We start from the raw sequence: 23,494 nt of genomic DNA, 5'->3' as shown, positions 1-23,494 counted from the left end.
CTGACAGGACGTACGGCGCCGCGGCGGGCAGGGAGGCAGCTCTCCTCCACGACCGGCTGCTGGAGACGAGTGTCCCACTCAGTCCCCTTCCTGGCGCTCCTGCTCGGTAGGACTCTTGGCCGCTCTTTAGTCGCTTTTTAGCCGCCGGCCGCGCCCAGCGGCCGAGGAGCGGCGGCCGCTCCGCCGCGGGACACCCGCCTGAGGCGCCCTGAGGGGAGCGACGGCGCCCGCCCGCCGCGGGGAGGGGGCAAGGCGGGACTGTTCGCGCGCGCGCGGAGCGTGCGTTGCCATGCCGACACAGCGGGGCGCGCGGCGGGCGCAACGGCGCCGGCCGGCCGTTGGCCCCGCCTGCGCCACCGCCCTCGCGGCGCTGCCGCACTACAGCTCCCGGCAGCCTCCGCGCCGCGCCGTGACTCGGCTGGGGCGACGGCGGCGCTGGCCGGGATGGAGTGAGGGGGCGAGTGGCGGAGAGAGCGCAGCCCACCGAGCTCCGGCCCCCTCCCCCCTTTCTCTCTCTGGCCCGGGCCTATGCGGCCCCCCAGAGACCATGGGATCCAGGATCAAGTGAGTGCCCCCCGGAGCTCTCCAGCCCCGCTTGCAGGCCCTCAGGAAAGCGGGAGGGCTCTGGAGAGCGAGAAGGGGACTTCCCCGCCCTCCTTCCAGCTCCCTGTGAGGCCGCGCGGGCGAGACCCCGGCCGAGCCCACAGGCCTCGGGGTAGGGCGAGAAAGAGGGGGAGAAAGAAGGGGGAAGAGTGCCTCCCACCCCCCCGGGCCAGCTCGCGGGCTGGGGAGGGAGGAGGCGGCAGGGCGAGGGCCCCGTGCCGTCGAGCCTCAAGTCAGCGGCAGGACCCCGGGGTGGGGAGCTCCCCCCTCGCCCCTGCCCTGAGGAGGGGAGGAGAGTGTCGTTTCCCGCCCTCAAGCCCAAACCTGGTCCGTTGTCTACTCTTTCTCCCTGCCTTCAGTTCTCTGTGTGGTACTGCATAGAGCCAGGCTGTGAGGGCAGTTTGAATTTTATCGGTGCAGGCCTTAAGGAGGACTGGGGCTGCTGGAATGGGAAAGTCTTCATTGCCAGCACTGCTGGTGTCTGTTTTGGGGGTGTGATGGGGTCGAGAGAGTTCAAAGCCTCCTTGCCTAGGTTGGAGTGGGCTAAAGGAGAGATGGGTAGTCTAGCTATGATATCTTGAAAGTGCATTAGCAAGGGGATTTGGGGGAAGGAGAAGAGTGGTGCAAGTGATTAATGTGTTGGGCCTGCAACTCCATACCCTCAATATTTTTTTGATTTTCATAAAACTGGGGGTTGATTTATTGCTAAGCCCTGTTGGTATGTTTAGTATTGTCACATTAAAGATCTCAGTTCATTCGTATGCCATTCCAGGCAAATTCAGTTCCTCTGAGACAGGTAGAGATGTAATAAAGCTATCACCAAGCAGGGAGTGTTGACATCTTTGTGCATGAAAGGTATGATAGAGTGGAGAGATCCACTTAGATTGTATTTTATTCATCAGTTTCAGTAGGTGCTGTTGAGCAATTGCTTTTCCTTCTCGAACACAGTGTTCTTCAAGACTACATAGAGCTTTAACTTTTCATCTCTTTTGTTTAAGTTGAATATGAAGCTGGAGGAGACATAGTCTGTAGTGTCCTTAGTGTGATAACATATCTTCATGTTCCCAAGCTCATGGGCTGGATAGACATAAACATGTGTCTATCCAGCCAGGTGTTTTAGGAAAATGTAAGTGGATAATGAGTGCTTGTAAAGATAGCACAGAGGTGATCGGTTGGGTCCAGAAAGCAACCTTCCTTCTTTGGGAGATACTGTGGGGATAATTTTTGCACTTTTGTGGCGTATGGGTTCTCAACTGTTGCTACAAAAAATTGAAGTCTGAGAAACTAGTTTTACATTCAAATACAGATAGACTCTAAAATTGTTACTATTTTGACAGCAGAGCAGGCTATATCTGTAACTTGCACCTTTGGATCTTGCAGTGGTCACCCTTGCTTGGGTCACTTCAAGATTATGATCTGAAATGACTTCTTATGATGACCTTACCTTAAATCTATTAAAAGGCCAATGCTCACTTAAAATGTAGTTTCTTTTGTGTACGTACTGAATCCACAAGCTGTGTTTACCGTCTTTGGGTTTTTGATTGCTAATTTGATCTTTAATGGCTTTGCGTACACTTTGCTGAATGTGAATGTAATCACTCAGATAAGATGCTTCAACTCGAAACCTCACAGTATCAGTGAGGAGATGTAGCAGTTAGAAGTATTTATTACAGCCAATGGACTTTAGGACTTTTTCTGTGCAAAGTCTTTCAGTGTGAACGTGTCTTTCAAGATTACGGACAAAGCCCATGTCTTTCTCTGTCACTGGGAAAACACAGGTGATAACCCCATATAAGCATTACTTTTCATTCCTCTTGGACTTTGTGAGAAAGCATTTTGTCCATTGTGTGATTAAGCAACTTTGCCTTGAGCAACAATTAATAAATTGCTTTTTTCCACTTCGGACAGAACACTGTGCCCAAGTAGAGTAAGGACAAAATTTCAAAACCATACTGAAATATATGAAGAAAGAGAGAGCCTATCTGAGTAAGAGGCTTTTCTGGTCTGCTTTTTGGAGCTGGGTGTTCAGTCCAGCAAAGATTTTTCAAGTTGATAAGTAGCTCCCTTATTGAGGCAGGTGGGAGCATGAATGAGAGAACTATTTTATAATTGGGTATACTGAGGCATGCCTCCTTTAGTGGTGTTGCCAATATGTGTTGGAGCCCTAGCAAAAATCCAGTAGTTAGATCTCTTGCTTCTTGCTATAGATTGATAATTATGAGGGATGTTAAACTCCTTGGCACGTGATCAGTTGCACACACTGTGGTATACTCTGCATGAAACCTGGACATATATATCAGCTATATTTTTGATGGATGTATAGTAATGAGTTATTTGAGTGAAAGATTGCATAGAGGAAATTACCAGTAGCTGCATCAGACTGGAGTGAAAGAAATCAAGAAGTTGCCAGCAATCCCGTAAGCTTTTGGCTTGTGTGTAGCTGCAGGCGAAAAAAAGGTAAATTGAGTATTGAGTTACGCTGTTGGGTTAAGTTTCGTGTTGAGCTTGTCATACGGTATGTGCAAGGCACTCTGTGCCAGCGGGGTAATGTAAAATCGGAATCTAGTTAACCTGGCTGCTATCACTTCTTGGTAGCCTTCAGTACTCAAGACGTTACAAGAGAGAAAGGATTTTTTTTTTTTTTTAAATAATGTGTCAATATCAATCTGTTCAACAGAATTGCATTGCACCATAAAAAATCTTGGCATGTGCCTTTCCAGAGGTGGTTGTATTTCAGTGATGACAGAAGAGATCCCTAGTATTAATCTGGAAATGCTTTCAGATATTTAACATAAAGTTTGCTATATACTGAAATGTAATATCTGCCTAGGGAATACCAGGCAGAAAAACTTAAATATATGGAAATTAATCAGGGTTTGAGGTGCAATTTCTGAATTGAATTAGCAATTACAGATTTCTGCTAGTAACTTTTTTCTGCAAGAGTTGAGCAACTAAGTCTTGTTACAAGACAACTAATTATCAAACAGTGTCAGGTTCCTCTCTTATGCCTCAGTTTTTAAGTAGAACGATACTTTCTGCCGTAAGTGCTATTAAATTTTCCTATGTGTAGAAAAAAATGTTCCTGACAGAATTGAAATAGGCTTTAGATATGTAAGGTATGTACTTCCATACGTACAGCTTCAGAGAAGGACTTTATTTAATTTTATTCTGCACAATTCTCTTGCAGTTTGGTAAAAACTAATAATTTTGATTGTAAAAGGTCATAAATATTTTATTTAAAATATTTTATTACTTCAGTGTAAAATTGAATTTCTTATGGGTTGCTTTGATACTAAAGCTACTTCTACATCAGAGAGATTTGAAGTAATTCATACAACTAGCATTTATCACAAAAGTATTCTTTTCTCATAGAGCTCCTTCCTAAATTTCTGTTTACAAAATTGCATTTCCTTCTGAAATTATCCAGTTATCAAATAAATGGGGTACTATGTATTTTTGTACATATGTGTCCTATGTATTTTTTTATTGCATCTGTATGTTCACTTGATAGCTGACTATCGGTCTTTAAGTGATTATTGGGAAGAAAGAAAACTTTGTGTGTGTGTAAGGTTATAATGCTGTGGATGATTTCAGTGGGTTGAGGATTCAGTACAATGCACAGGTGGCATTAGATGTCTGCTGGGTAGTTTAATAGTCATAAAAATGGACTGCAAAATATACATATTATGATGCATGTTTATGCTATATTTGCAAACTGTATGAAGTCTCATAGTGACTTGTTTCCTTAATTCCACTGAAAAGTTATAAAATATTCAGAATTAAACAATGACTTCATTCTTATACAGAGGTGTTAGCTTGTTGAATGCAGCCTTTAATACTAAGTTTCTGACTTGGCAAAGCTACTTTAATTTCACTGTTCATAGAAATAAGTGGACGTTTGTCATGGAATATTAAAATACAAAATGTGATGTCTTTTTGTCTGAAAGTTTTGGTATATAGTATTTGCTCTTGCCAGCTGTGTTATACAGTGTTTTCACTAAAGAACTCGAACACAGACTCTAACATAATACTAAAAAGGTGTTTGTTATTTTATCCATTAGCTGTAAAAATATTACAAAATTTATAAACTTTTAATTAAGGAAACAGGGTGCTAAAAATAAAGACATAAACAAGGAGGGTGAGATAAGGCTGCACAGCAACGTATATGAAAGGAAAAATATGTTTCTGGTGTTATGCGGATATCATTTCATCCTCATCCTGTACCATGATTGTAGGAATGCAGCTAAGAATCTCAATATTTGAAGCAGATTGTATGCAGCAACTCTAAGTAGCACAGAGAGAATTATGCAAGTTTGGTTTATACTGCAAAGTGATAGTTGATTTGTTGATTTTGGATTTCTCATAACTTATGAATGTAGTTTTTTGAAAAATGGCTACTTAAGACAAATCAGTTGGGAACTGGTGGCAAATTAAATTAACGTTAATTGAATTGTGAACCATTGTTGCTCCTGAGAGGTGCTCTGTAAAACTGTAGAGTGTGATCCTATGCTACTGAAACCAATGGTAGCTTTTCTGTCCATTTAAATAGGTGTGGAGTTTGGCTCAGAGCCACTTGAGTTACACTAAGTGGGCCTGTGGCATGGTTAGAAATGTTTTATTTAATCCCTTTTGGTGTTAAAGTAGGATTAAAAATAGTAGAAATTCTCTGAAGAGTAGGCTGAACTCTTTGACATGTTTGTATGTTTGGTTTGAGATTCTGGGTAAGATGAGTTTCATTTTTTAAATTATTATTCAAGTAGGAATTCTAGCATATATATATATATGTGCTGGAATACATATATATGGGTTTTGTCATTATTTTCATCCTTAGCTGTAAGGGAGCTAACAAAATTCACAAGTTAATTATACCTCAACAATTTTTTAATGTTAGATAGTTTACATTAACACATAGGAGACAATATTATCACTATACAAGCATCCATAAATTTAGAGCAGTAATTATGCCATGTTGATTCTTGGTTTTAATCAGAAAGTCTAAGAATAAAATGTCACATGTTCAGACTTACAAAATCCTTATTTCAGTAAGTAAACAATTACAGTCTAATGTGTGATTCTCTTTAATCTCATAAAAAATTTTGGAGTAGCTAAATGGTTAGGGTCAGGAATTTAACTCAAAATATGCTTTCTTGTATAATCACCTGCTGCCTTTACATGCTCCTTATGAAGTGTAATTCCAGAGCTTCACTTACGGAGTTATAGTAGTAAAAACTGAAAATGTACACTAATTTTTTTTTTTTTTAAAATCTTATATCATTAACTTTTATTACTGGTATATTTATAACTCTGGAGCAGAATAAGTCTCTTTCCTCAAGCTTCATTTACATTTTGTAGCTGAATTTGGTATCATTTTTGACTATTGCACCTATTTCCTTATTTCACATGCATCTGGCGGCTTTCTGGATTTAAGACTCTGGAGTCTCATGAGGTGAAACCTTGTGCATTTGTAATATTCTTCAGCATGGCCTTTTTCTGACAAAGAGAGAGAAATATTTTGACAGGTATTAAAGAGGGGGACTGTCTTAATCCTAAATACAGCCTCTTAAGTTTTCCAGTAATGTATGCATAAAATGACTGCATCCTCTTGACTGCAGCTTCTTTTTTTTTTTTTTTTTTCTTTTTCCTGAGCAAATAGGTGTCATGAAGTTGAACTCAAGGGTCACAGTAATGAAAATGTGAATCTGGGTTGTTTGTCCCATGTTGGACAATGTGACTGTTTTCAGTCTGGTGAAGAGAAAAGAGTATTCAGGATTTTTTTTTCCTGAAAAAAATCCCTGTATTTAGCACATAGGTGATTTGAAAGTAAAGATGAAATACAAAGAACTTGCTTTTGCAAGTTGAACATGTAATCAAAATTACTGTTGTGGCCGAGAACTGAAGTAACTGTTGTTTCTCTGTCTGAGTAGCATTCTGACAAGTGATATAAAAGGTATGGCTTTCTGTTTCTGGCAAAGTTCTGAATGATGGGCCTCTGATATTTTAGTATCTAGAAATGCAGACTAGTCACAACAATTGAATTGACTTAAAGGTTCTGTGTGCTTGATTTCTAGTGTTTTGATTCTTTTTTTCTATGTAGAAGTTTGTTAGAGACCCAGCTCATACTGACTCATCTGAGCTTCAGTTGTATCTTGTTAATGTAGTAGTAAGGCAGAAAGATCTGATGTGAAATCATCACAGACTCTAAACCAAGAAATCTAATTTATTAAGCTGTCATTCTAATGTATGCATTTTTAGAACCCTTTTTGACTGAGTAATTGAAAGCACACTTGAAAAAAAATTCTCAGTGTGCTAAATACTTTTTTTTTTTTCTTCTTTCAGACAAAATCCGGAAACTACCTTTGAAGTGTATGCAGAAGTAACCTATTCAGGAATCAGCTGCATTGGGAAAGGTACTGTTTTGCACTGTAATTCTACCTATTTATTGGCTAAAACTATTCTTAAGAACCATGTGTTGTGAGATAATGAAGTATATTTAATATTATGCTGTTCTAGCTTTTAAAGATACCTTAATCACTGGTTCTGCAGAATCTTTTTACAGTTAGGACTAATAATGAGAAATTCTTGCCTCTGTGCCTGATTGTGGGCAATTTTCTGATTCCTTTGTCTGTTTTGCCTTTTTTGTCTTTTAAAATAGAAATAACACTTACTTTATTAAGTTGAAAAAGTAAATGCATTTTCAGATTTGCATTTGCTGCTCATATAAGGAACAGGTAGTTTTAAACCAAAAAATACTCTAAAACTTATTGTGTAGGATTTATTTTTACTTCCTCTTTCTTACTTGTCTACAGAAGTATTTTTATCTGTTCCCAGAATTCTTCCTTTGATAAAATGATTTTATCTAGAAATAAGGCAGGAAAGCAGCTTGTAATTTGGTTAACTATTTTTACCAAACATTGTTATCAAGCCATAATTATACAAGTATTTTTCTATAATATTATTTCTGACAAGTATTCCTACGTTTATGCTAGAGAAGTCCCATAACTACTGAAACCAATGTGTAAGTATATCTGTGAATTTTTGATTGCGCTTTTTTTCTAAACCTGAGGAACTTGATCAAATAAGCAGGAAAAGCAAAGGTTGAAATTTGTAATCCCAGAATTTAGTTCAAGATACTGTGTTGTGAGATCAGTCTCTAGAATGTTATGAAAGGGAGAGATGTCAAAATTAAATAATTATGATTAGTCAACATACACTGAAGTAATATTCCTTTTATCTTTTATGAAATGATCATGTGTGTATTGTATATATGGTATAATGAACCAATAGAAACGATTTTTATATTTTATTGACTGGAAAGCCACTTATCTCCTTTTATATCTGTATTTGTTTGTTACAATCAGCAAAAGTCAAATAGCTGCAACTCTTGCCTTTACTGCCAAAGCCTCCATAGGAGTTGTAACTGGAATACAGTTTTGGCTTGTCCTACTGCTATATGCCATCACGACTATTTGATGTAACTGCAGGAGCCCTTTTAATAACTAGTCTTTGTTTCTGCACATCTGACCTGGATTCTAGTGCCAGAAAATCTGAACAAATTTGACCATAAACATTACATTGTACAGTACTAGTGTCTGGGTATAATCTTCTCTTTGAAGTTTGTTTGCATCCCCCTGGAGGGATTAATTCCCTGCTGTGGGAAGGTGGGTTAAAAAGCACGGAAACTACTTTACAGGTTTTTAATTGGAGAATTTAGTATACATTTTGTTCCATAAACCAACTAATTCTGTGGGAGTTTCACTTAGTTGTGTTTTTAGGTTTGTTGTATGCACTTGTAGGTGCAAAATCTTCAGAAACTGTTCTTAGTGAGTAAAAAAAATTGTTAATAATTGTTTTTACAACTCATATATTGTGACGTTATTAATTTTCTCTGAATAATCTTTTAAAAGGTTTTTCCCAACCAATTTTTTTTATATTTAAGAGGTGCCCTTTATTCTCAGAAGTCTTAGATTTGCGTATCCGCAAATATTCTGTCCTTCTGTTCTAAATGAAGGTTGTTATTTGGTTCTCCACAGCGTCAACTGTACTTAACAGCTATGCTGTATTCCAGGCAAATCGCCATTCTAGAAATATAGACCTAGAGACTGCCATGTAGTCTTTTCTACTTCTTGGCTAGCTGTTCTATGCCAGAAGACCAAGAATATAAATCAACTTCTTTTTTTTTTTTTTCAGTCGGGGAATGTATGTTAAATGGCAAGGAACAGTTACTGTTAAGAAAAGCAAAATGTATAAAAGGTGTGTAAGGAGCAAATTATCAGGCATGTTTAAAAAATGATTTCTTCCTGTGTAATGGATCCCAAAATTAACTAAGACAACTGTTTTTGAAGTTCGTGTCTAGTATAATAGGGCTATTGATCACTTACGATGCTCTTAATTCTTATATCAATCTTCTGACATGGTCTTGAGGAGAATGAATTGCTCCAAAGCTATAACAGTCCTAGTGTGGGAGATTGTCTGACTTGTGCAATGGTAAAACATGCCTCTGTTTTGTTTTATTCAAAAGTTTGTGTAGCAAAGGATGTTTTCCATGTGACTGTTTAAATATCAACTGCATTTAAAAGCTTTAATATATTTCATAGTTCACTTGCATCTTGCTGAAATAGGAAATACTGACTTGTGTTATTAACTACTGACAGACAATTATACATTCAAGTAGCTTTATTGCTCATGTAGTTGTTAACAATCTTGCATTAAATGTTTATTTGGCTAATAACTTTTGAAATGAATGAAAGCAGCATTATCCATTGACTATCATATAGAAGGCTCCCTCTTAGTTACCAAGACAGTTGACTGCAGAAGGAAAAAAACCTGTTCTGGGCTCAAGAAAGACATCAATAAACTGGAACAAGTTCAATGGAGGGCAACCAAGATGGTGAGCGAGCTAGAGCACTTGCACTGTGAGGAGAGGTTGAGAGTTCTGGGCTTCTTCAGCTTGAAGACTTCAGGGAACCTGAATCTTCCACAGGCCTGTACCTATGAGGCGTTCATCAAGATGAGCTATCCAGGCTCTTCACAGTGGTGCATGGCAGGAGGACAAGAGGCGATGACATAGACTGAATCAGGAGGCATTCTAACTGAGTGTCGGGAATGTGTTCACCATGAGGACAGTCAAGTATTGGACCAGGTCCTCAGAGAGGACCAGCTCAGGTTGTGGAATCTCCATCCTTGGGAGTTTTCAAGATCTGACTGGATCACAGCCTATACAACCTGGTCTGATCTCACACCTGGCCCTTCTTTGAGAGGAGGTTGGACTAGAGACCTCCCAAGGACCCTTCCAGCCTGAATTATCCTATGATCCTAAGATTTGATTCCTAGAAATGTAAGCTTCAGGAACATCTGGAGGATGTTTTGTACTCTTAATAAAGTATGAAGAGAAAAATTCATCGAAACCAAAGAAGTTGAAAAAGCAAACATTGTTTTATTCCAGTCCAGGCAGAACTCTGCCAAACCACAATGAAATGTGTGAACTGAGAAAGGAAGTGATCACTGGATCAGCTCAGCTGTGGTATCTCTGTCCTTTCCCCTCTAGATTATTTAGAAATAATGATCATCTGTGCTCAGCACTAGTGATTTGTATATTTCTGGCACATGAAGTCCGTGGTACGTTATACAATTCCAGCATTCAGTAGTATCTAAAAGCTGTGTTTGTGCTTTTCTCTGTTATATTCATAGATCTTATTTGGGGACTTACGGATTTTTCTTGCTGGCTGACTTTATGCAAATGTGATCTTTGTTTCGAGAACTGTGAAGCAAGATAGCTACAACTGTGACTAGCAACATTAAGATTAATATTTGTTATTAAGATATTTCCTTAAGAGAAGACAATTACCAAACCAGTTTTTTGCCTTATGATTGTGATTTCCGTGGAAGCTGGGAATTCCCCTTAGGTAATTGAATCTAAGTGTGTGTGTGTGGTCTGTTTTTTTTTTTTTTTCCTTTTTTTAAAGAACATTTGACTTCCTAAAATTGAATGAATTTTATCTTAACTTTGTTCCCACAAAGATATTTTTTTTACTTTTTTTTTTAAAGTGTGGAATTCAGTGTGAATTCTGATTTTTAATGTGTGAATTCTGTGTGGAATTCAGAATTTCTTCACTTCATACTTCAATGATGCATTCATTCATGTTCTACTTTTCCGTTTCATCAAATAGCACTGTTCTCTTGCCCATACCCTCTTCTGATAAAATGTTGATACCTTCTCACCAAGAGTCTAGGGCAGGAAAATAGAATAGAAAGAATGGAGTCTGCATCTTTATAGTGACAGTACATGGGAGTTATCTAGTGAGAAATCTGTGTAGTGTGTCAAGCATAGGAACTTTGCAAGTCTAGTGCTTCTCACCAACTCCCACACACTTACTTTCAGGAAGCCAGGAAAAAATAGTCACGGTTTTATTTGAAAAATGGAATGTTATTATAGGGAAAATATTGACTAAAACTTATAGTGTTAATACTTTGATTCTTTCCTTTATAGTATCAGGTAAGTACTGGGTAATGGCTGTGACTCAGAGGAAAAGGTGCAGTTCCAAGGCTGATACAGAAGCCTGACAAATAGGCTGACTTGGGTTAAATAGTCTTAACAGGTGCCTTTTGTGCAGTGGTGTAACTGGGATGGAGTAAGATGCTAATACTGTACAGATGGGCACAACGAAGTCGGCTCTTCAACAAGTATGGCTGGTAACTTTGGCTTTCAACCATTCCAGGTGAATAGAGAGATTGTTAGGACTTAAAAATCGATTACTAAGACAAATTCCAGTTCACATATAAGGCTTTAATATTCTATGGCCTGTGTGTGGGGGTTGTGTCTTTGCCTTTATGCATTTTAGTGCTGTGTAGTTCTGACAGAATAATTTCTAACTTTCCTTATCGCTTAGGTATAAGGAGATCATCTGCCTCACTAAATCCAGGTGTATTGCTTTTAAAAAAAAAACCACAATGAAACAAAAAGTTTAGATTTATCATTATTATTTTAGAGGTTTCACTGATATGAATTAACCTTCCTTCAGGAATTAAATAAAATAGAGCCTCAAAAATCATAGATAGAGGGGAATAATAATACAGCTTATTGCCCAGCAGATACCAGTAATATATTCTGGGCATCATCTGTAATTGCATTAGTTTTGCCTTTCTGCTGTGATACTTAAGTAATTAAGTATGACTTGGGAGAAATGAGTAGATGTATGTTTTAGTTGACACTAAAATAATTAGTATAGCACTTCTGAACACTACATGCAAGGTTTAAGGTCTACCATTGTTTTTGTTAGCATACGGCTTTATGTTTTGTTTTACTGTTCACCCTAGTTTAAGGAAAATGTTTAAAACCAAACTTTGTTTTCAGTGCTTTTCGTACTCAATGATACCAAGAGCTTTGCAGCAGAGGATGTCTGTGCTGTTTGTTTCATCACTGATGTAGCTGGTGCTTCTCACATTAAAGAAGCTAAAGGGTACCCATTTAAATCTTAGCTGGAAATGCTAAGTTCTCTGGTGTTAGGACAATGTGTGTTTCATAAATTAGCACATTCCTAAGCAAATAATGTTGGATGTTCTAAACTGAAGGTACAGATTACAGTTTTAACTTATTTTAATAAGTTTTGATGATAAGTTTGTGTCTTTGGTGCATGATCGTCTCTTACTCATTGGAATTGTTACATGCAGTGGATAATTTGAGAGCAAAATAGACACTTTTTATGAAATACTACTATTTTACTGGATTTCTCCTCCCATTTTAAACTTCATGTAAAGGAAGAGAAAATGCATTTTATGAGATTGTGAAGCCCTCCTAATGGAGGGCTTGCGTATTTGTCATGGCATCTCATAATATTGAAACTTCATGGAAACTGAGGTAGTAAATGACAAAGAACTTGTATTGTTTCTTTTACAAATTATAACTGATTAAGTTAGCTTAAGCATTTCTAGAAATTCAATTCTATACTTTTGACATGTTGTATGCTTGCAAGTACGGTAAAGTGCATTGGAACTGCGTTTTTGTTTTTTTTTTTTTTAAAACCTCAGCTAAGAGATTGTTTAGGTTTTTTTGAGATGCAGTAGTAGAAAGAATCTACTAGCAATTTTAGTTTAAATACCTATATAAAGAAAGTGAAAGCATACTAACTACTTAAAAATCTTTCTTTTAATTTTCAAAGCACTTTATGGTCTTAAAACTGCTGCAGATCATTGATCAGAAATATGATGTGACAAATTTAAGGATCTTGCTGGACCTCAGCCAAAGATCCTCTCTTGTTAGATGGGGCTGTGAGGAGAATTGTAGTCTGACTGTCAAACTGTTCATGTAGAAAAAGAGAATTTGTTAGTCTAAAGTAACTGATCAAAATAGTCTCTAAAGTATGAACATTTGAAAGTAAATGCTCACAAGAGTAAGACACCCTCCCTACACCCCTGTCTGGGAGGACGTAGCATGCTTTTGTATGGGGGTTTTGTGTTCTTGCCAAAGCAGACATTATAAAAGTATGTCAAATCTATAGCTTTACCATGTAGTGTGCCAAAAGGCCTTTCTCTCCAAGGACCTCATCTTTCATCTTTTTGTAAGTGTAGCATAAATTCTTGCTGTGTGTTCAAGGAAAAAGCTAAAATGGTATAGTACAGCTAAAGGATTTCTTTCTTTTTTTTTTTTTTTTTTTAAACCATGGTAAGTTAGAAGCCTAAATGCGATAGCATGGACAAAGTGTAAGTGTGTTAGAGTTTAACAAATGTTCACTGGATTAGTAAAGGAAATGTAGTTTATACTACTTCTTTTATGACAGAATTTAAAAGGTCTTGCTGTAAGACTTGCCATGTGCTTCTTTCCTTTCTCGAAAACATACCACTAAGTTGAAAATGGAGATGAATCTTAGAAGGAAACTATTAACTCTGAGGGAGTTTATCATTGTTTGAGAGAAAGGATGAAATTTGCATTTGAATTGGCTCTGAGAGTAGCATGTACTACTAATCTTGTTCCTACTAGAAGCTTGTGAGTAGTTTAAGTACTTCCTTCTTTACTTTTCATGTTCTAGCCTTGTGTTGTAATAGCTCTTTCCCTCCCTTCCCCCCTTCCCAGTAGATCACAAATGTTACAACTTAAACTAATAGAAGTCCTTAACTCTACTGGGAGAATTCATTATGTGCTTGGGCCCTAAAATTATTCTACAGTTGTCACTATGGTTTCCATGGTAGGACTTGGACAGATCGAGAGAGCTAGCAGGTTTCTGCCTCTGCGAAATAGGCATACTGCTACTCCTTATCATTATCTTTTTGTCATATGTTATACTTTTAGATAATAGAGCAGTACCTACCATAGAGAGGAAATATTTTCTTGAACACAAGCAAAGTTACTGGAGTAGGATTAAGTTGAGAGTTGGTCATTCAAAAGTTTGTAAACCTTACCCGTGCACCTCTCACAGCAACCTTTACTTTTTAAGGTGAAAACACTTTGTTGCTTGAAGTTTGTCTGTTCTGTATTGAAAAATAGATAACATACTGCAGGTTTAGGAATAACAAAGGAAGTGCAAAATTCAGGTCTCTCTCCATTGAATAAGGGCTTTCTGTTGAACATATGCTGTAGTTCAGGTATCACAAGTTTTCCTATCCCATCTTTATGGTATTATGTTGCTGCACCTAACATCCTGAAGCAGGATTGGAAAAGTAACCAAATCTAAGTAGGTAGGTAGTATTTGGAATTCTAATTCTCCTAAGCTGCTGCTTTGTTTTTCTGTTTCCATTTGATCGCTTTTCTTCTAAGTACAAACAAGGTGGAAGATTTTCACAAAGAACTTACTAGGACTGCAGTGTCCAGATCAAATAAGTAGCACTGTCTGAACTGTTTTGTTTGAAGACAGTTCACAGTTTGGCTTTTACAGTCTAAATGAAATACATAACTCAATTTGAAGAGAAACTCACTGTATGAAAAAACATTAGAATCTGTCATATTGCAAGTCATCATAAAGTTTATCTAACACATTTTTTATGTGTGTTCTTAGCTCCTGATACTAGATTTAATAAAACCCCAAAATATTAATATCGAGTATAACTGAATGTTCTTCCATTTCTAGAAGTTACTTTGTGGGAAGAGATCTGCTTGTCCTTTTTGCTTCATGCTTTAACTACTTCTGTCTACAGTCTTTTCTATTTCACAAGTATTTACTAGTCTACACTATATTGCTACTGCTGGCACTGTTTAACTAGACAGAAAAATTCAGCACAGAGTCTCACTCACAAGACTTTAAACTCTTTTGTTGATTTATATTTTTTTAAAGGAGCTTGACATCTTCATCAAGTTCACAGTGGGCCTGCTTTGTTTGCTTTCTCTTGAATGCTTGATAAGATTTTTCTTCTATTGTTTTGTGCAGCAAGGACAGAACTTGCCATGGCTGAGGTGGTTTTTTTGTAAATCCACAATATGGTCATTGTCTGCTGCTGAATAATTGTGACTGCTTTTTGTACAACCAGAACTAAGGCTTTGGCTGTGAACAGATTCCTTCTTAGCGTGAAAAGAGACTAATCCATGTAAATACAGCCCCAAAATAAAGCTTTACAGAAAAAGGGAAAGGCTGCTAAGCAGGAGGGCAGAGGTCAGCAATTTAACCTTTAACCTAACAAATAAGAAGCATGAAAGTTCCCGAATTGGTTTACAAAGGCAAGCTCCTGTGATCTGTCAGTTTTTCTTTTCATGATAGAGTTGGGTGAGAAAACTGACTGACAGCTAGTGCCTTTTTAACTGCAGGTTGAAATTAACTGCTAAACTGAAACTTTTTTAGGGATTATTTTAGTGATTTTAACAAATTATTTTCATTCACTAGCTGTCCTTACAGTTCTCCTGGAATTTATAGAGGAGTTTGAGTGGTTGTTCTTTTTAAAGAGTTTAAAAGAGTTCTTTTAAAAAAGAGACTCAATTTAGATACCAAATACTACTGAAACATTCAATATTTCAGCATTTGAAGCATTTAAGAATTTGATGAACCACTTCTTGCAATTAACTCTCTGTTAATGTGCTCCTTTAAGAGTAGGGCTGTTATTCCAATAACTGCAAAGAGATTGTGCTTCGAATAGAGTCAAAAAGTTGTTGCTAAAGGGTGTGTGTGTGTATGTGACTTTATTTAAGGGAGTAATTTTAACTTTAGTTCATTCTCTGTCACAAAATTTTCCAAGGTGGTTTGTTTTTGTTTGTCCTTATTTAATCACAACAGGTAATCTCATTAATGAGTGTTAACTTTTGCTTAAAGCTTAATGCATCTGCAGTCAGCTGCTAATCTAGATATAGACATTTCTGTAAAGAACTTTTAATTAGAGTGTCATTCAGATGAAAAAGAAACAAAGAAGTAATGACTTTAAAGTAGACTCCCTGTAGATTAAGAATAGCGATTTTGGGGTGTTTTTGCCTACTGTTGTAAGCGCCGTCCCAGAAATGACTGACATTTGGTCCCATCTACAGTTGTACTGATGGTTCCTATGAGTGTCTTCAATAGAAATATTGGAGTTTAGAAATTGTGTCTGTGTTTAGTCTGTTGATGCGTAGGTCAGTAATTCTACCCAGAGCACTACTTTAACATCCAAGCAAAGCAAATTTGGTAAAGCAAAAGATGAACTAGATCTATTTTTATCACTGGTTCTTTTTGTTTTAGGTAGTTCCTTGCAAAAAAAGAATGTAAACTCTAACTCAAAAAGAGGCCTATCAGAGTGCCCGAGGCAGTATTGGTCTGCTTCTCTTTGGTGTGATATTTTTTTGTCATGAACAAAAAGAGACACTGTCAGGTTTTCTTGTGTTTTTTGTTGTGTTTTTTTTTTTTTTAAGATTGAAATAGAGTTAGAAAGAAAGATGATTTGAGGTTAAATTATTACCAAATAAGTGTAAAATTAATTCAAGACTACTGTTTTACTTCAGCGATGGTTGTAAAAACCAAACCCAACCCAAAGCAAACCCCATACCCCACCCTTTGTGCTACCAGAGACAAGGCTGATCCTGCAGTATTCTACATTAAATGCTGTAGCATGCTTGATTCACAGTGAAGGGTCAGGGTGTGGTACACTTCCCTGTAGCAGTGTCTGTGAGTAACAGTGGTAAGACACATTTTAATCATGAAGAACTGTATTATGTTCTGTTAATATCCGAACATACTGATTATCTGTGAGCAAGGTGTATCACCTGCTCTCTGCTGGATTCCATCATCGGAGAGGGGAGAAGGAATGCTGAGGGAATGCTGCTGAATCCTGACTGAGGAGTAAGGAGATTTTTGGCCCTGCCGGGGCTACCAAGTTTTGGTAAACCATTTGTCAAAATTCCAGATGCTGATTGATTATTGGCTCTTAGGAAGATGATTTTAATGCCTTTTTTAGATGGAAACAGCTTTCAATATACTTTTTACTAGGACTTATTTCATTGAAGAGTGGGATAGAAACTGAGGAAGCTGAACAGCGGTATTAAGGATGATAACCTTGGATGGAGGGGTGGGAACAAACAACTGATAGTGATAATCTAGTGATTGTCTGGAATGGGTTATAGTCTGGAGAGTTCATTTGTTTATGCTTCCCTAGGGATTTGGGGAAAAAAAAACACCAAAACCCTCAAAACCCCCAATATTTAAGTTGGTTGTGATTTTTCTGAACTCTTCCATGACTGGCTATTTGGAGAGTAATATTTTCTGATTTGATGAACTAACTAGTAAAAACAAATGATGCATAGTATAGATAGTCAAATAATATAAGACTGTGTAGAAGTACCCTGTAGAACACCATAATCTGCGTGGAAAGCACCACAGTTAAAAGATGAGGAGCAGGAGCGAAGGGTCCTATTTACTGTGCCAAAATGTGTGGTCTGCACCAGACTTAATCAGCTATTACAGTACATACACCTAGGGAAGGAATGGAGAAAAAAACCAAAACAAAACCAACTTTCAGTGAGTACTTTAATACAGTTTCTTGGCTATTGTAGCCAAAAGAATTTCCACACTTAGAATTTGTGCTAGGATTTTAAATGGTGGTGAAGGGAATTACACTCACAACTCCCACTGCATTCTACTGGGATTAACTGAATCCCATCTTTAGTTCCTTTGAAGAGTCATTTACATTGAAACTACATAGTTATGAATATAAGTAGTGGTAACATGACCTTTTTTAAAATTGATTCTTACATCGTTTTATCTCTTAAGTAAATAATTACTCTTCATTTATGTCTAGGTGACCTGTAAGATACTTTTGAGATCCTTGAGATCTTCTGTTCCAAAGATTCTAAAACAAGATCATGACTCTGTGGAAAAACACCTACCAAAATGATTAATGCAGACTCAAATCAAAGACCAAAAAGGTGAAGACAAAATAGCTGATGAAGTATCACAGTATAGGTAGACAATAGAATCAAGCTTCTGACTTTTCATATTTGTAAGCTTCATATTTGACTTAATGTTATTTAAATCACGTGCTTTATCTTTTTGTGAATATGACACTAGGACAGTGCAAGCAAGTAGGGAAAGATACCAGGATAAGAGAAACAGCTCAGTCAGAACGGAAATTAGTTCATGCTGTCTCTTCAATAGGCAGTTGAAGAGATGGTAGAACAGAACTGGCCTGTGGTGAAGGGCAGGACACTCTGCCCTCAACCCAAACCAAAACACAACCCCCAAAACTTTCCTTTGCATTAAGTATGAGATTTTCTTCTAAATCTACTCCTTGCTTGCACCTAAAGTAATATCTGATAATATCTATTTTATAAAAATAGATAAAGCAACAGATACTTGCCTGTTGATCATTCACTCAGTTTAATTTGAAGCGGAGCTTATCAAACATGTTAAAAAGATTCAATAGGGTAAATAATTCTCTATTAAAGCTATAACCTATGCCCACAAATGCATTAAAATTCATACTTACAATTACCACAGACTAATATATTGATCTCGTCTTGTCCCATTTTATCTAGAGGTGATATTTTCACATGGAAAAATGTTATAGATACGTTTATTTTGCTTCATTGTGATTAATGTGCTTCTACACTAAAGTTGTTATGTTTGTCCTGTATACTTGTTGCTCTTACTTAATGGCTTAAATGCCTCACTTGTGTTTGTGATAATCTGTCATCTTCTTTTGTACATAGTAGTGTTAACAATTTTGATTATGTTTTGAGAAAATTTACTTGTAAATTATTCACTAAAAATACATACCACTTCAGTGTATTGTAGATTCCGTCAGTACTGTGAAATTAAATAGCTCTTAAAGATATTTTCTGCTGGAAAGAATTAGCATGTTAAAGCAGAAGTATGTAGCTTTGTGTGTGCCTTGGCAGTATTCATAAACAAAAATAGATGTAGTGCGTAAATAAGATTATTTAACTTGTTCAGTATTTTATTCTTTAATGAACTGTAGAGGTAAAAAGTAGCAGAATCTCACAATTTGCCATCTTACTTGCATGGAGATTGCAAAAAGCATGCTTTGTTGCGCTTATAAATACTAAATGTGGTATCCAGTAATACAGTAATTACAGCGCTTTACATTTTGATGCATTTCTTGATTGCTTTGCTTTACTGGGATTAGGTCCTTCACTATATCATCTTGAAGGAGTTCTGTATCTAAACTAAATCCTTAGAATACAGTGGGTATCACATGGACAATTAAAATTGAGTATTGACATGTTTTTAAAATAGTCATACATCTAAATTTTGTTTATCTCAAAGTTTTAAAAACCTAATGACCTCATTGCAGCTTGACTATAATTACCATGTTTAAACTTCTATGCATTTTTTAGTTTAAACAGCCTTTGTGTTTTTTTTAAACCAAAAGAAAATTAATGAGAAGAGACAAAGAGACATCAAAGAGGTTTTCCCTCTGATTGCAGTGTTAGAAGTTTTGCCTGAAAATAGGTTACATTTCTTCTGTTTTCAGCTGAATCCTCATTAACTTTACATTTTAATGATGTCCAGAGCAAATTATACGATTATGGTAGATGCCTTAAAGGGAAGCTTAAAGGACACCTTTTTAATGTTTGTTTCTTTATTGGTGGCAGTATTTGCACCAGTGTTATAAATAGTGTTAGGATACTAAAAGCAATCCCCAAACATATCAGAAATATCTTCCATTTTTGCCATATATGTAGTATAAGTATCTTTAATATTTAACACAAGTGGAGCATGTTAGGGGGATATCTTCATCTTTGTAGAAGAAAAATGTAAGTCGTCCTTTGAAAGAGTTTACAAATTACTTCTGCATCTTATAATCAGTTTAATTTATAATGATAAAATAAAATGGAGACAGGTGATGTAACAAAGCCTCTGAATTGTTTTATTTTCTTGAACCTTCAATGGAGAAGATGATTGAAATGTTAATGAAGTGATAGTTTGTATTTTTACAATGACATAAAACATTATTGGGGGAACTTGGTGGAATTTCAATTTATTCCATTTAGGGGAACACTATTAGCAGCAGTTCTGTTTCCTAATGTACCTCTCCTAATAAATTAAGATTGCATAATTAACTTTTTAGATGAAGAATCATGTTATATCAAATGCAGCAACCAGAACTTCTATTTGGTACACCTTAAAGAGGATTACCTGAAATCGGCAATAGCTCGAATGGAGGTTGAACAGTTGAGAATCCAGGTAGTTCAAGATAACCTTATAAAACATACCTTAAAAAATAAAACAAACATTGCACCCGCTCCCACAAAAAGTATAGCAATTCTATATTAACATTTTTTTCTGTTCCCCTTCTTCCCCCTCACACCTTTGCCCCACGGAAGGACATGTCATTTCTGACTGTAGCTCAGTGAAAAATTGGACCAAAAGGTCTTGTGAAAAGTGAGGTCTTCTGTTTCCCTGTCCTGACACTTGGCGTCTGTGTTTTATGAATAGAACCTTTGATTTTCTTGTGCTGCACTCTAATCAAGAAACTAAATTTTGGGGAGGTGGGATTATGGCAAGGGGGTGGGAAAAGGAAGAAGTAGGAATGACCCAAAGTTCAGCTATGAAGTAGAGCTCAAAATCCAATTGACACAGTGAAATGTTATCATTTAAGATCTTAAAGGCTAGTAATTTGTGACTACATTGCCGTAATAGAAGTAAATTTCTAATTAATCTCTGATTATTCCTATAGATATGGCTCTGCTTGGCATATGATTTTATGAAGCTGATGTCCTGCATCTATATATTCAGTGTTTCAGATTGGTATTTCTAAAAAATTTCTTTGCAATGGAAACAATCTTTAGTACTTGTTTTTAATAAATTCAGCCTCCTCATATGTTCCAGACTCTTAATTCCTGAACGACTGGCTTTCCGCTGTAGTGTTATCCAAAGTTTGGTGTTGCTTTTCATCTGCAGGTCTGTGTTCTGTAGTTGAGTGGAACTGCAGTTGCATGTGATCATCTGCTATAGGATGTTCTTGAGAGCTCAAATTTGTGATCATGACTATCAAAATAATCCTTTTTGTCCTGAGAATTTCACCTTAAAGATGCTACAATTTTATGATCTGCTCTTCCACTGAAATTTGTATAGTGTTTTAGTGTCTTGGCATATGTACACATACCTCTTATGTAAATGAAATTTTCCCTTTTATTTTGAACTCAAATAAATAAATTTTTGCTACATAGTGCCTGGTTGACTTCTTCATTTTTGATTTAGACTAGTCTGTGTTGATGGAAGCATTTGATATGTCCATCATTAATAAATAATTGAATAATGCAAGAGTCATTAGACAAAAAGAAAACTGAACTTAACCTTTCCATTTCAGTATTTCTTATGTATTCTTTTTGAGATTAATAAATTTTCTGTAGAAACTGTTCAGAAATATAAATTGTTGTTATTGTCTAGGAGTTGCAGCACACCCAAACTGCACATCCAGCTTGGTGTGCATTAGGTGGTCTCTTGTTAGAAAATGGGTTTAAGTCTTTCAAATGCTTGGTGCTTTGTAAGCTTGAGAACAGCTTTTGAAAGTGGTGGTTTAAGTTCCTAGTTTAGCTTAAATCTTTTAGCTTTGATGCCTCCTAATGTAACTTCAGTTTGAAGATCGTATCACTAAAGAAGAAAAAGTTAAGTGCAATTTCCTGCCTCTTTCTCACCTTTATTTTGTAATTATCAGAGCTAACTTAATCTTTAGTTGAGATGCATAATAAAAATACTGATTAATAAGCTCTAGCTGACAGAAAGGTATGTACGTTATTCTGATTTCCTTGGCATGTAGGATTTTGTATAGAGTCATAGTAGCACTAAAAACCTGAAATGTTCTTCCTGGTAACTTATTCTGCAAGTATTTGCAGTGTGGCTATTTCCAGCTAGTTATGTGTTAATGATAGTGCAAGGTTGAAACATTCCAATCATTCATACGCCTGTCCTCCCTTTCTCATATGTGTTTCTTTGCTCAGTGTTTTTGCCTTACTTCTTTTGCTTTGTTGTGGCCAATTCAGTCAGTATAATAGCACAGCCATTGGCTTTTTTTTTTTCTTTAATAAAGAGTTATGTTAGAGATATACTATAACAGAGATAAGAGCTATTTATGTCCTAAGCTATTGATTTTTAATTAATGTTGCCTGGGCTCATACATGTTGGCAGAATTGCTAACAGCTTGTGGCATTTTTTAATTCACATCTTCTTTTTTGGTATTTTGACAGTGTCATTCATATCTCATGAAAAAGTACCTCGTCAGGTTAAATGTGTTAAAACACCGAGCAAAAAAAAAAAAAAAAAGGAGAGAATGGAACATAGGGCTGCCTAGAAACCTTGATCCATTGCCAAAGTATTTAAACAATTTAGTGTTTTGGTTTTCTAGCTCCAAGCTGCTTCTCAAATCCCTTGCTAATTAATCCAGTTAATTCTTTGTAGACTAACTGTATGCAGGGCTTTTTCTTGTGCTTCTATCGCTGAGAACCCTGTTTTGTTTGAAGCAAACCTAAGCTCTGTTATAAAGGTTGTAGTAATAAAGTGAGTACTTGCAGATGTAAATACAGTGTTTTGAGCCTTTTTAAAAGGAGTTGTGTTTGTGTGTGTAACTTCTAATTTAATCTTTCATGTTTAAAATTTACACATATATGGTTGTATAAAAAGATGGAGAGAACTTTGTCATTAGTTTGATCATTTAAGAAAAGGTAGTAGAGCCTCTATGGAACAATTATGGCATGAAGTATTAGTGTTGTGATATTACAATTAGTGATATATGTTTATTTTTCAGCAAGTAAATTACTGTAAATGCTCTTCGTTTCTGTATTCCAAAATGGGCGATTGGATATGGGGCAAATAAGAGACTTTAACGGGAAGGAGAGTTTTTAGAAATGACCTGTTGATACTTAGAATTCTCTTGATTAGAGTACAAAGGTGGTATGAATTCAGAACTGGAAAAAGCAGCTAGGGAGCAGAGAGCTTAGAAGCCCAATTAGACATGGTATGAGATAACAAGAAAAGAGTATACACTCTTCAAGGTGTGCTTGTCTGTGATAAAAGCCGCTACAGCTCTTGAGCTTACCTCTAGTTTTTAAGTTTTGTTGAAAACTGCTTCCCCTCATCATACTGCTTATCAGTGCTAAGCATATGGTTGGGTGCAATAATGCAAGTGTAGCTCTAGCTATCAGTGATGTTTCTTCCAAGCACTATGGGAAAACTGTCTCTCTGAATGTTCTACTCCATCAGCTTTCTCAGTTATTTTGAGAAGTTGCTTCTGAGGTCTTATTGTCTATAGGACACAGCTTTCCCTCCTATTCTGTGTAATGCTAGATGTTCTTGCAAATCAGTGATGATGTGCAGATATTGGAGACTACATTTGTGCTGCCAGCCGGCTGTAACAAGTTACGCTCCTCGTTTCCTTAGTCATCCTCAATAGATTTGCATGTCAGCACAATAGGAGTTGATGACCATCTGCGCTTCAGCACCTTGTGGATCAACCTGTGGAGAAAAATTGTGCAAGTGGATTAAAGTTGCAT

The 23,494-nt window shown here is 36.8% G+C and overlaps 1 protein-coding gene across 5 annotated transcripts in view; it reads left to right on the top strand.

Annotated features, from left to right (window-relative positions):
- The first annotated feature begins 383 nt into the window (after nt 1-383).
- Nucleotides 384-23,494, top strand: part of DENND1A (DENN domain containing 1A) — a 218,184-nt gene continuing 195,073 nt past the window's right edge. For 4 of the 5 annotated variants that reach the window (XR_012778177.1, XM_075519367.1, XM_075519366.1 and 1 more), the window contains exons 1-2: nt 384-564; nt 6,940-7,010. Coding sequence is in view for 4 of the 5 variants with exons in the window: in XM_075519367.1 (XP_075375482.1) it covers nt 548-564; nt 6,940-7,010 (88 nt within the window). In the remaining variant the exon portion in view is untranslated. The remainder of the gene's footprint in view (nt 565-6,939; nt 7,011-23,494) is intronic. The other variant, XM_075519368.1, reaches the window with a different exon arrangement.

Source organism: Mycteria americana, chromosome 17 (assembly GCF_035582795.1).
Source record: "Mycteria americana isolate JAX WOST 10 ecotype Jacksonville Zoo and Gardens chromosome 17, USCA_MyAme_1.0, whole genome shotgun sequence".
NCBI lineage: Eukaryota > Metazoa > Chordata > Aves > Ciconiiformes > Ciconiidae > Mycteria > Mycteria americana.
This window is presented reverse-complemented; position numbering and strand designations above follow the sequence as displayed.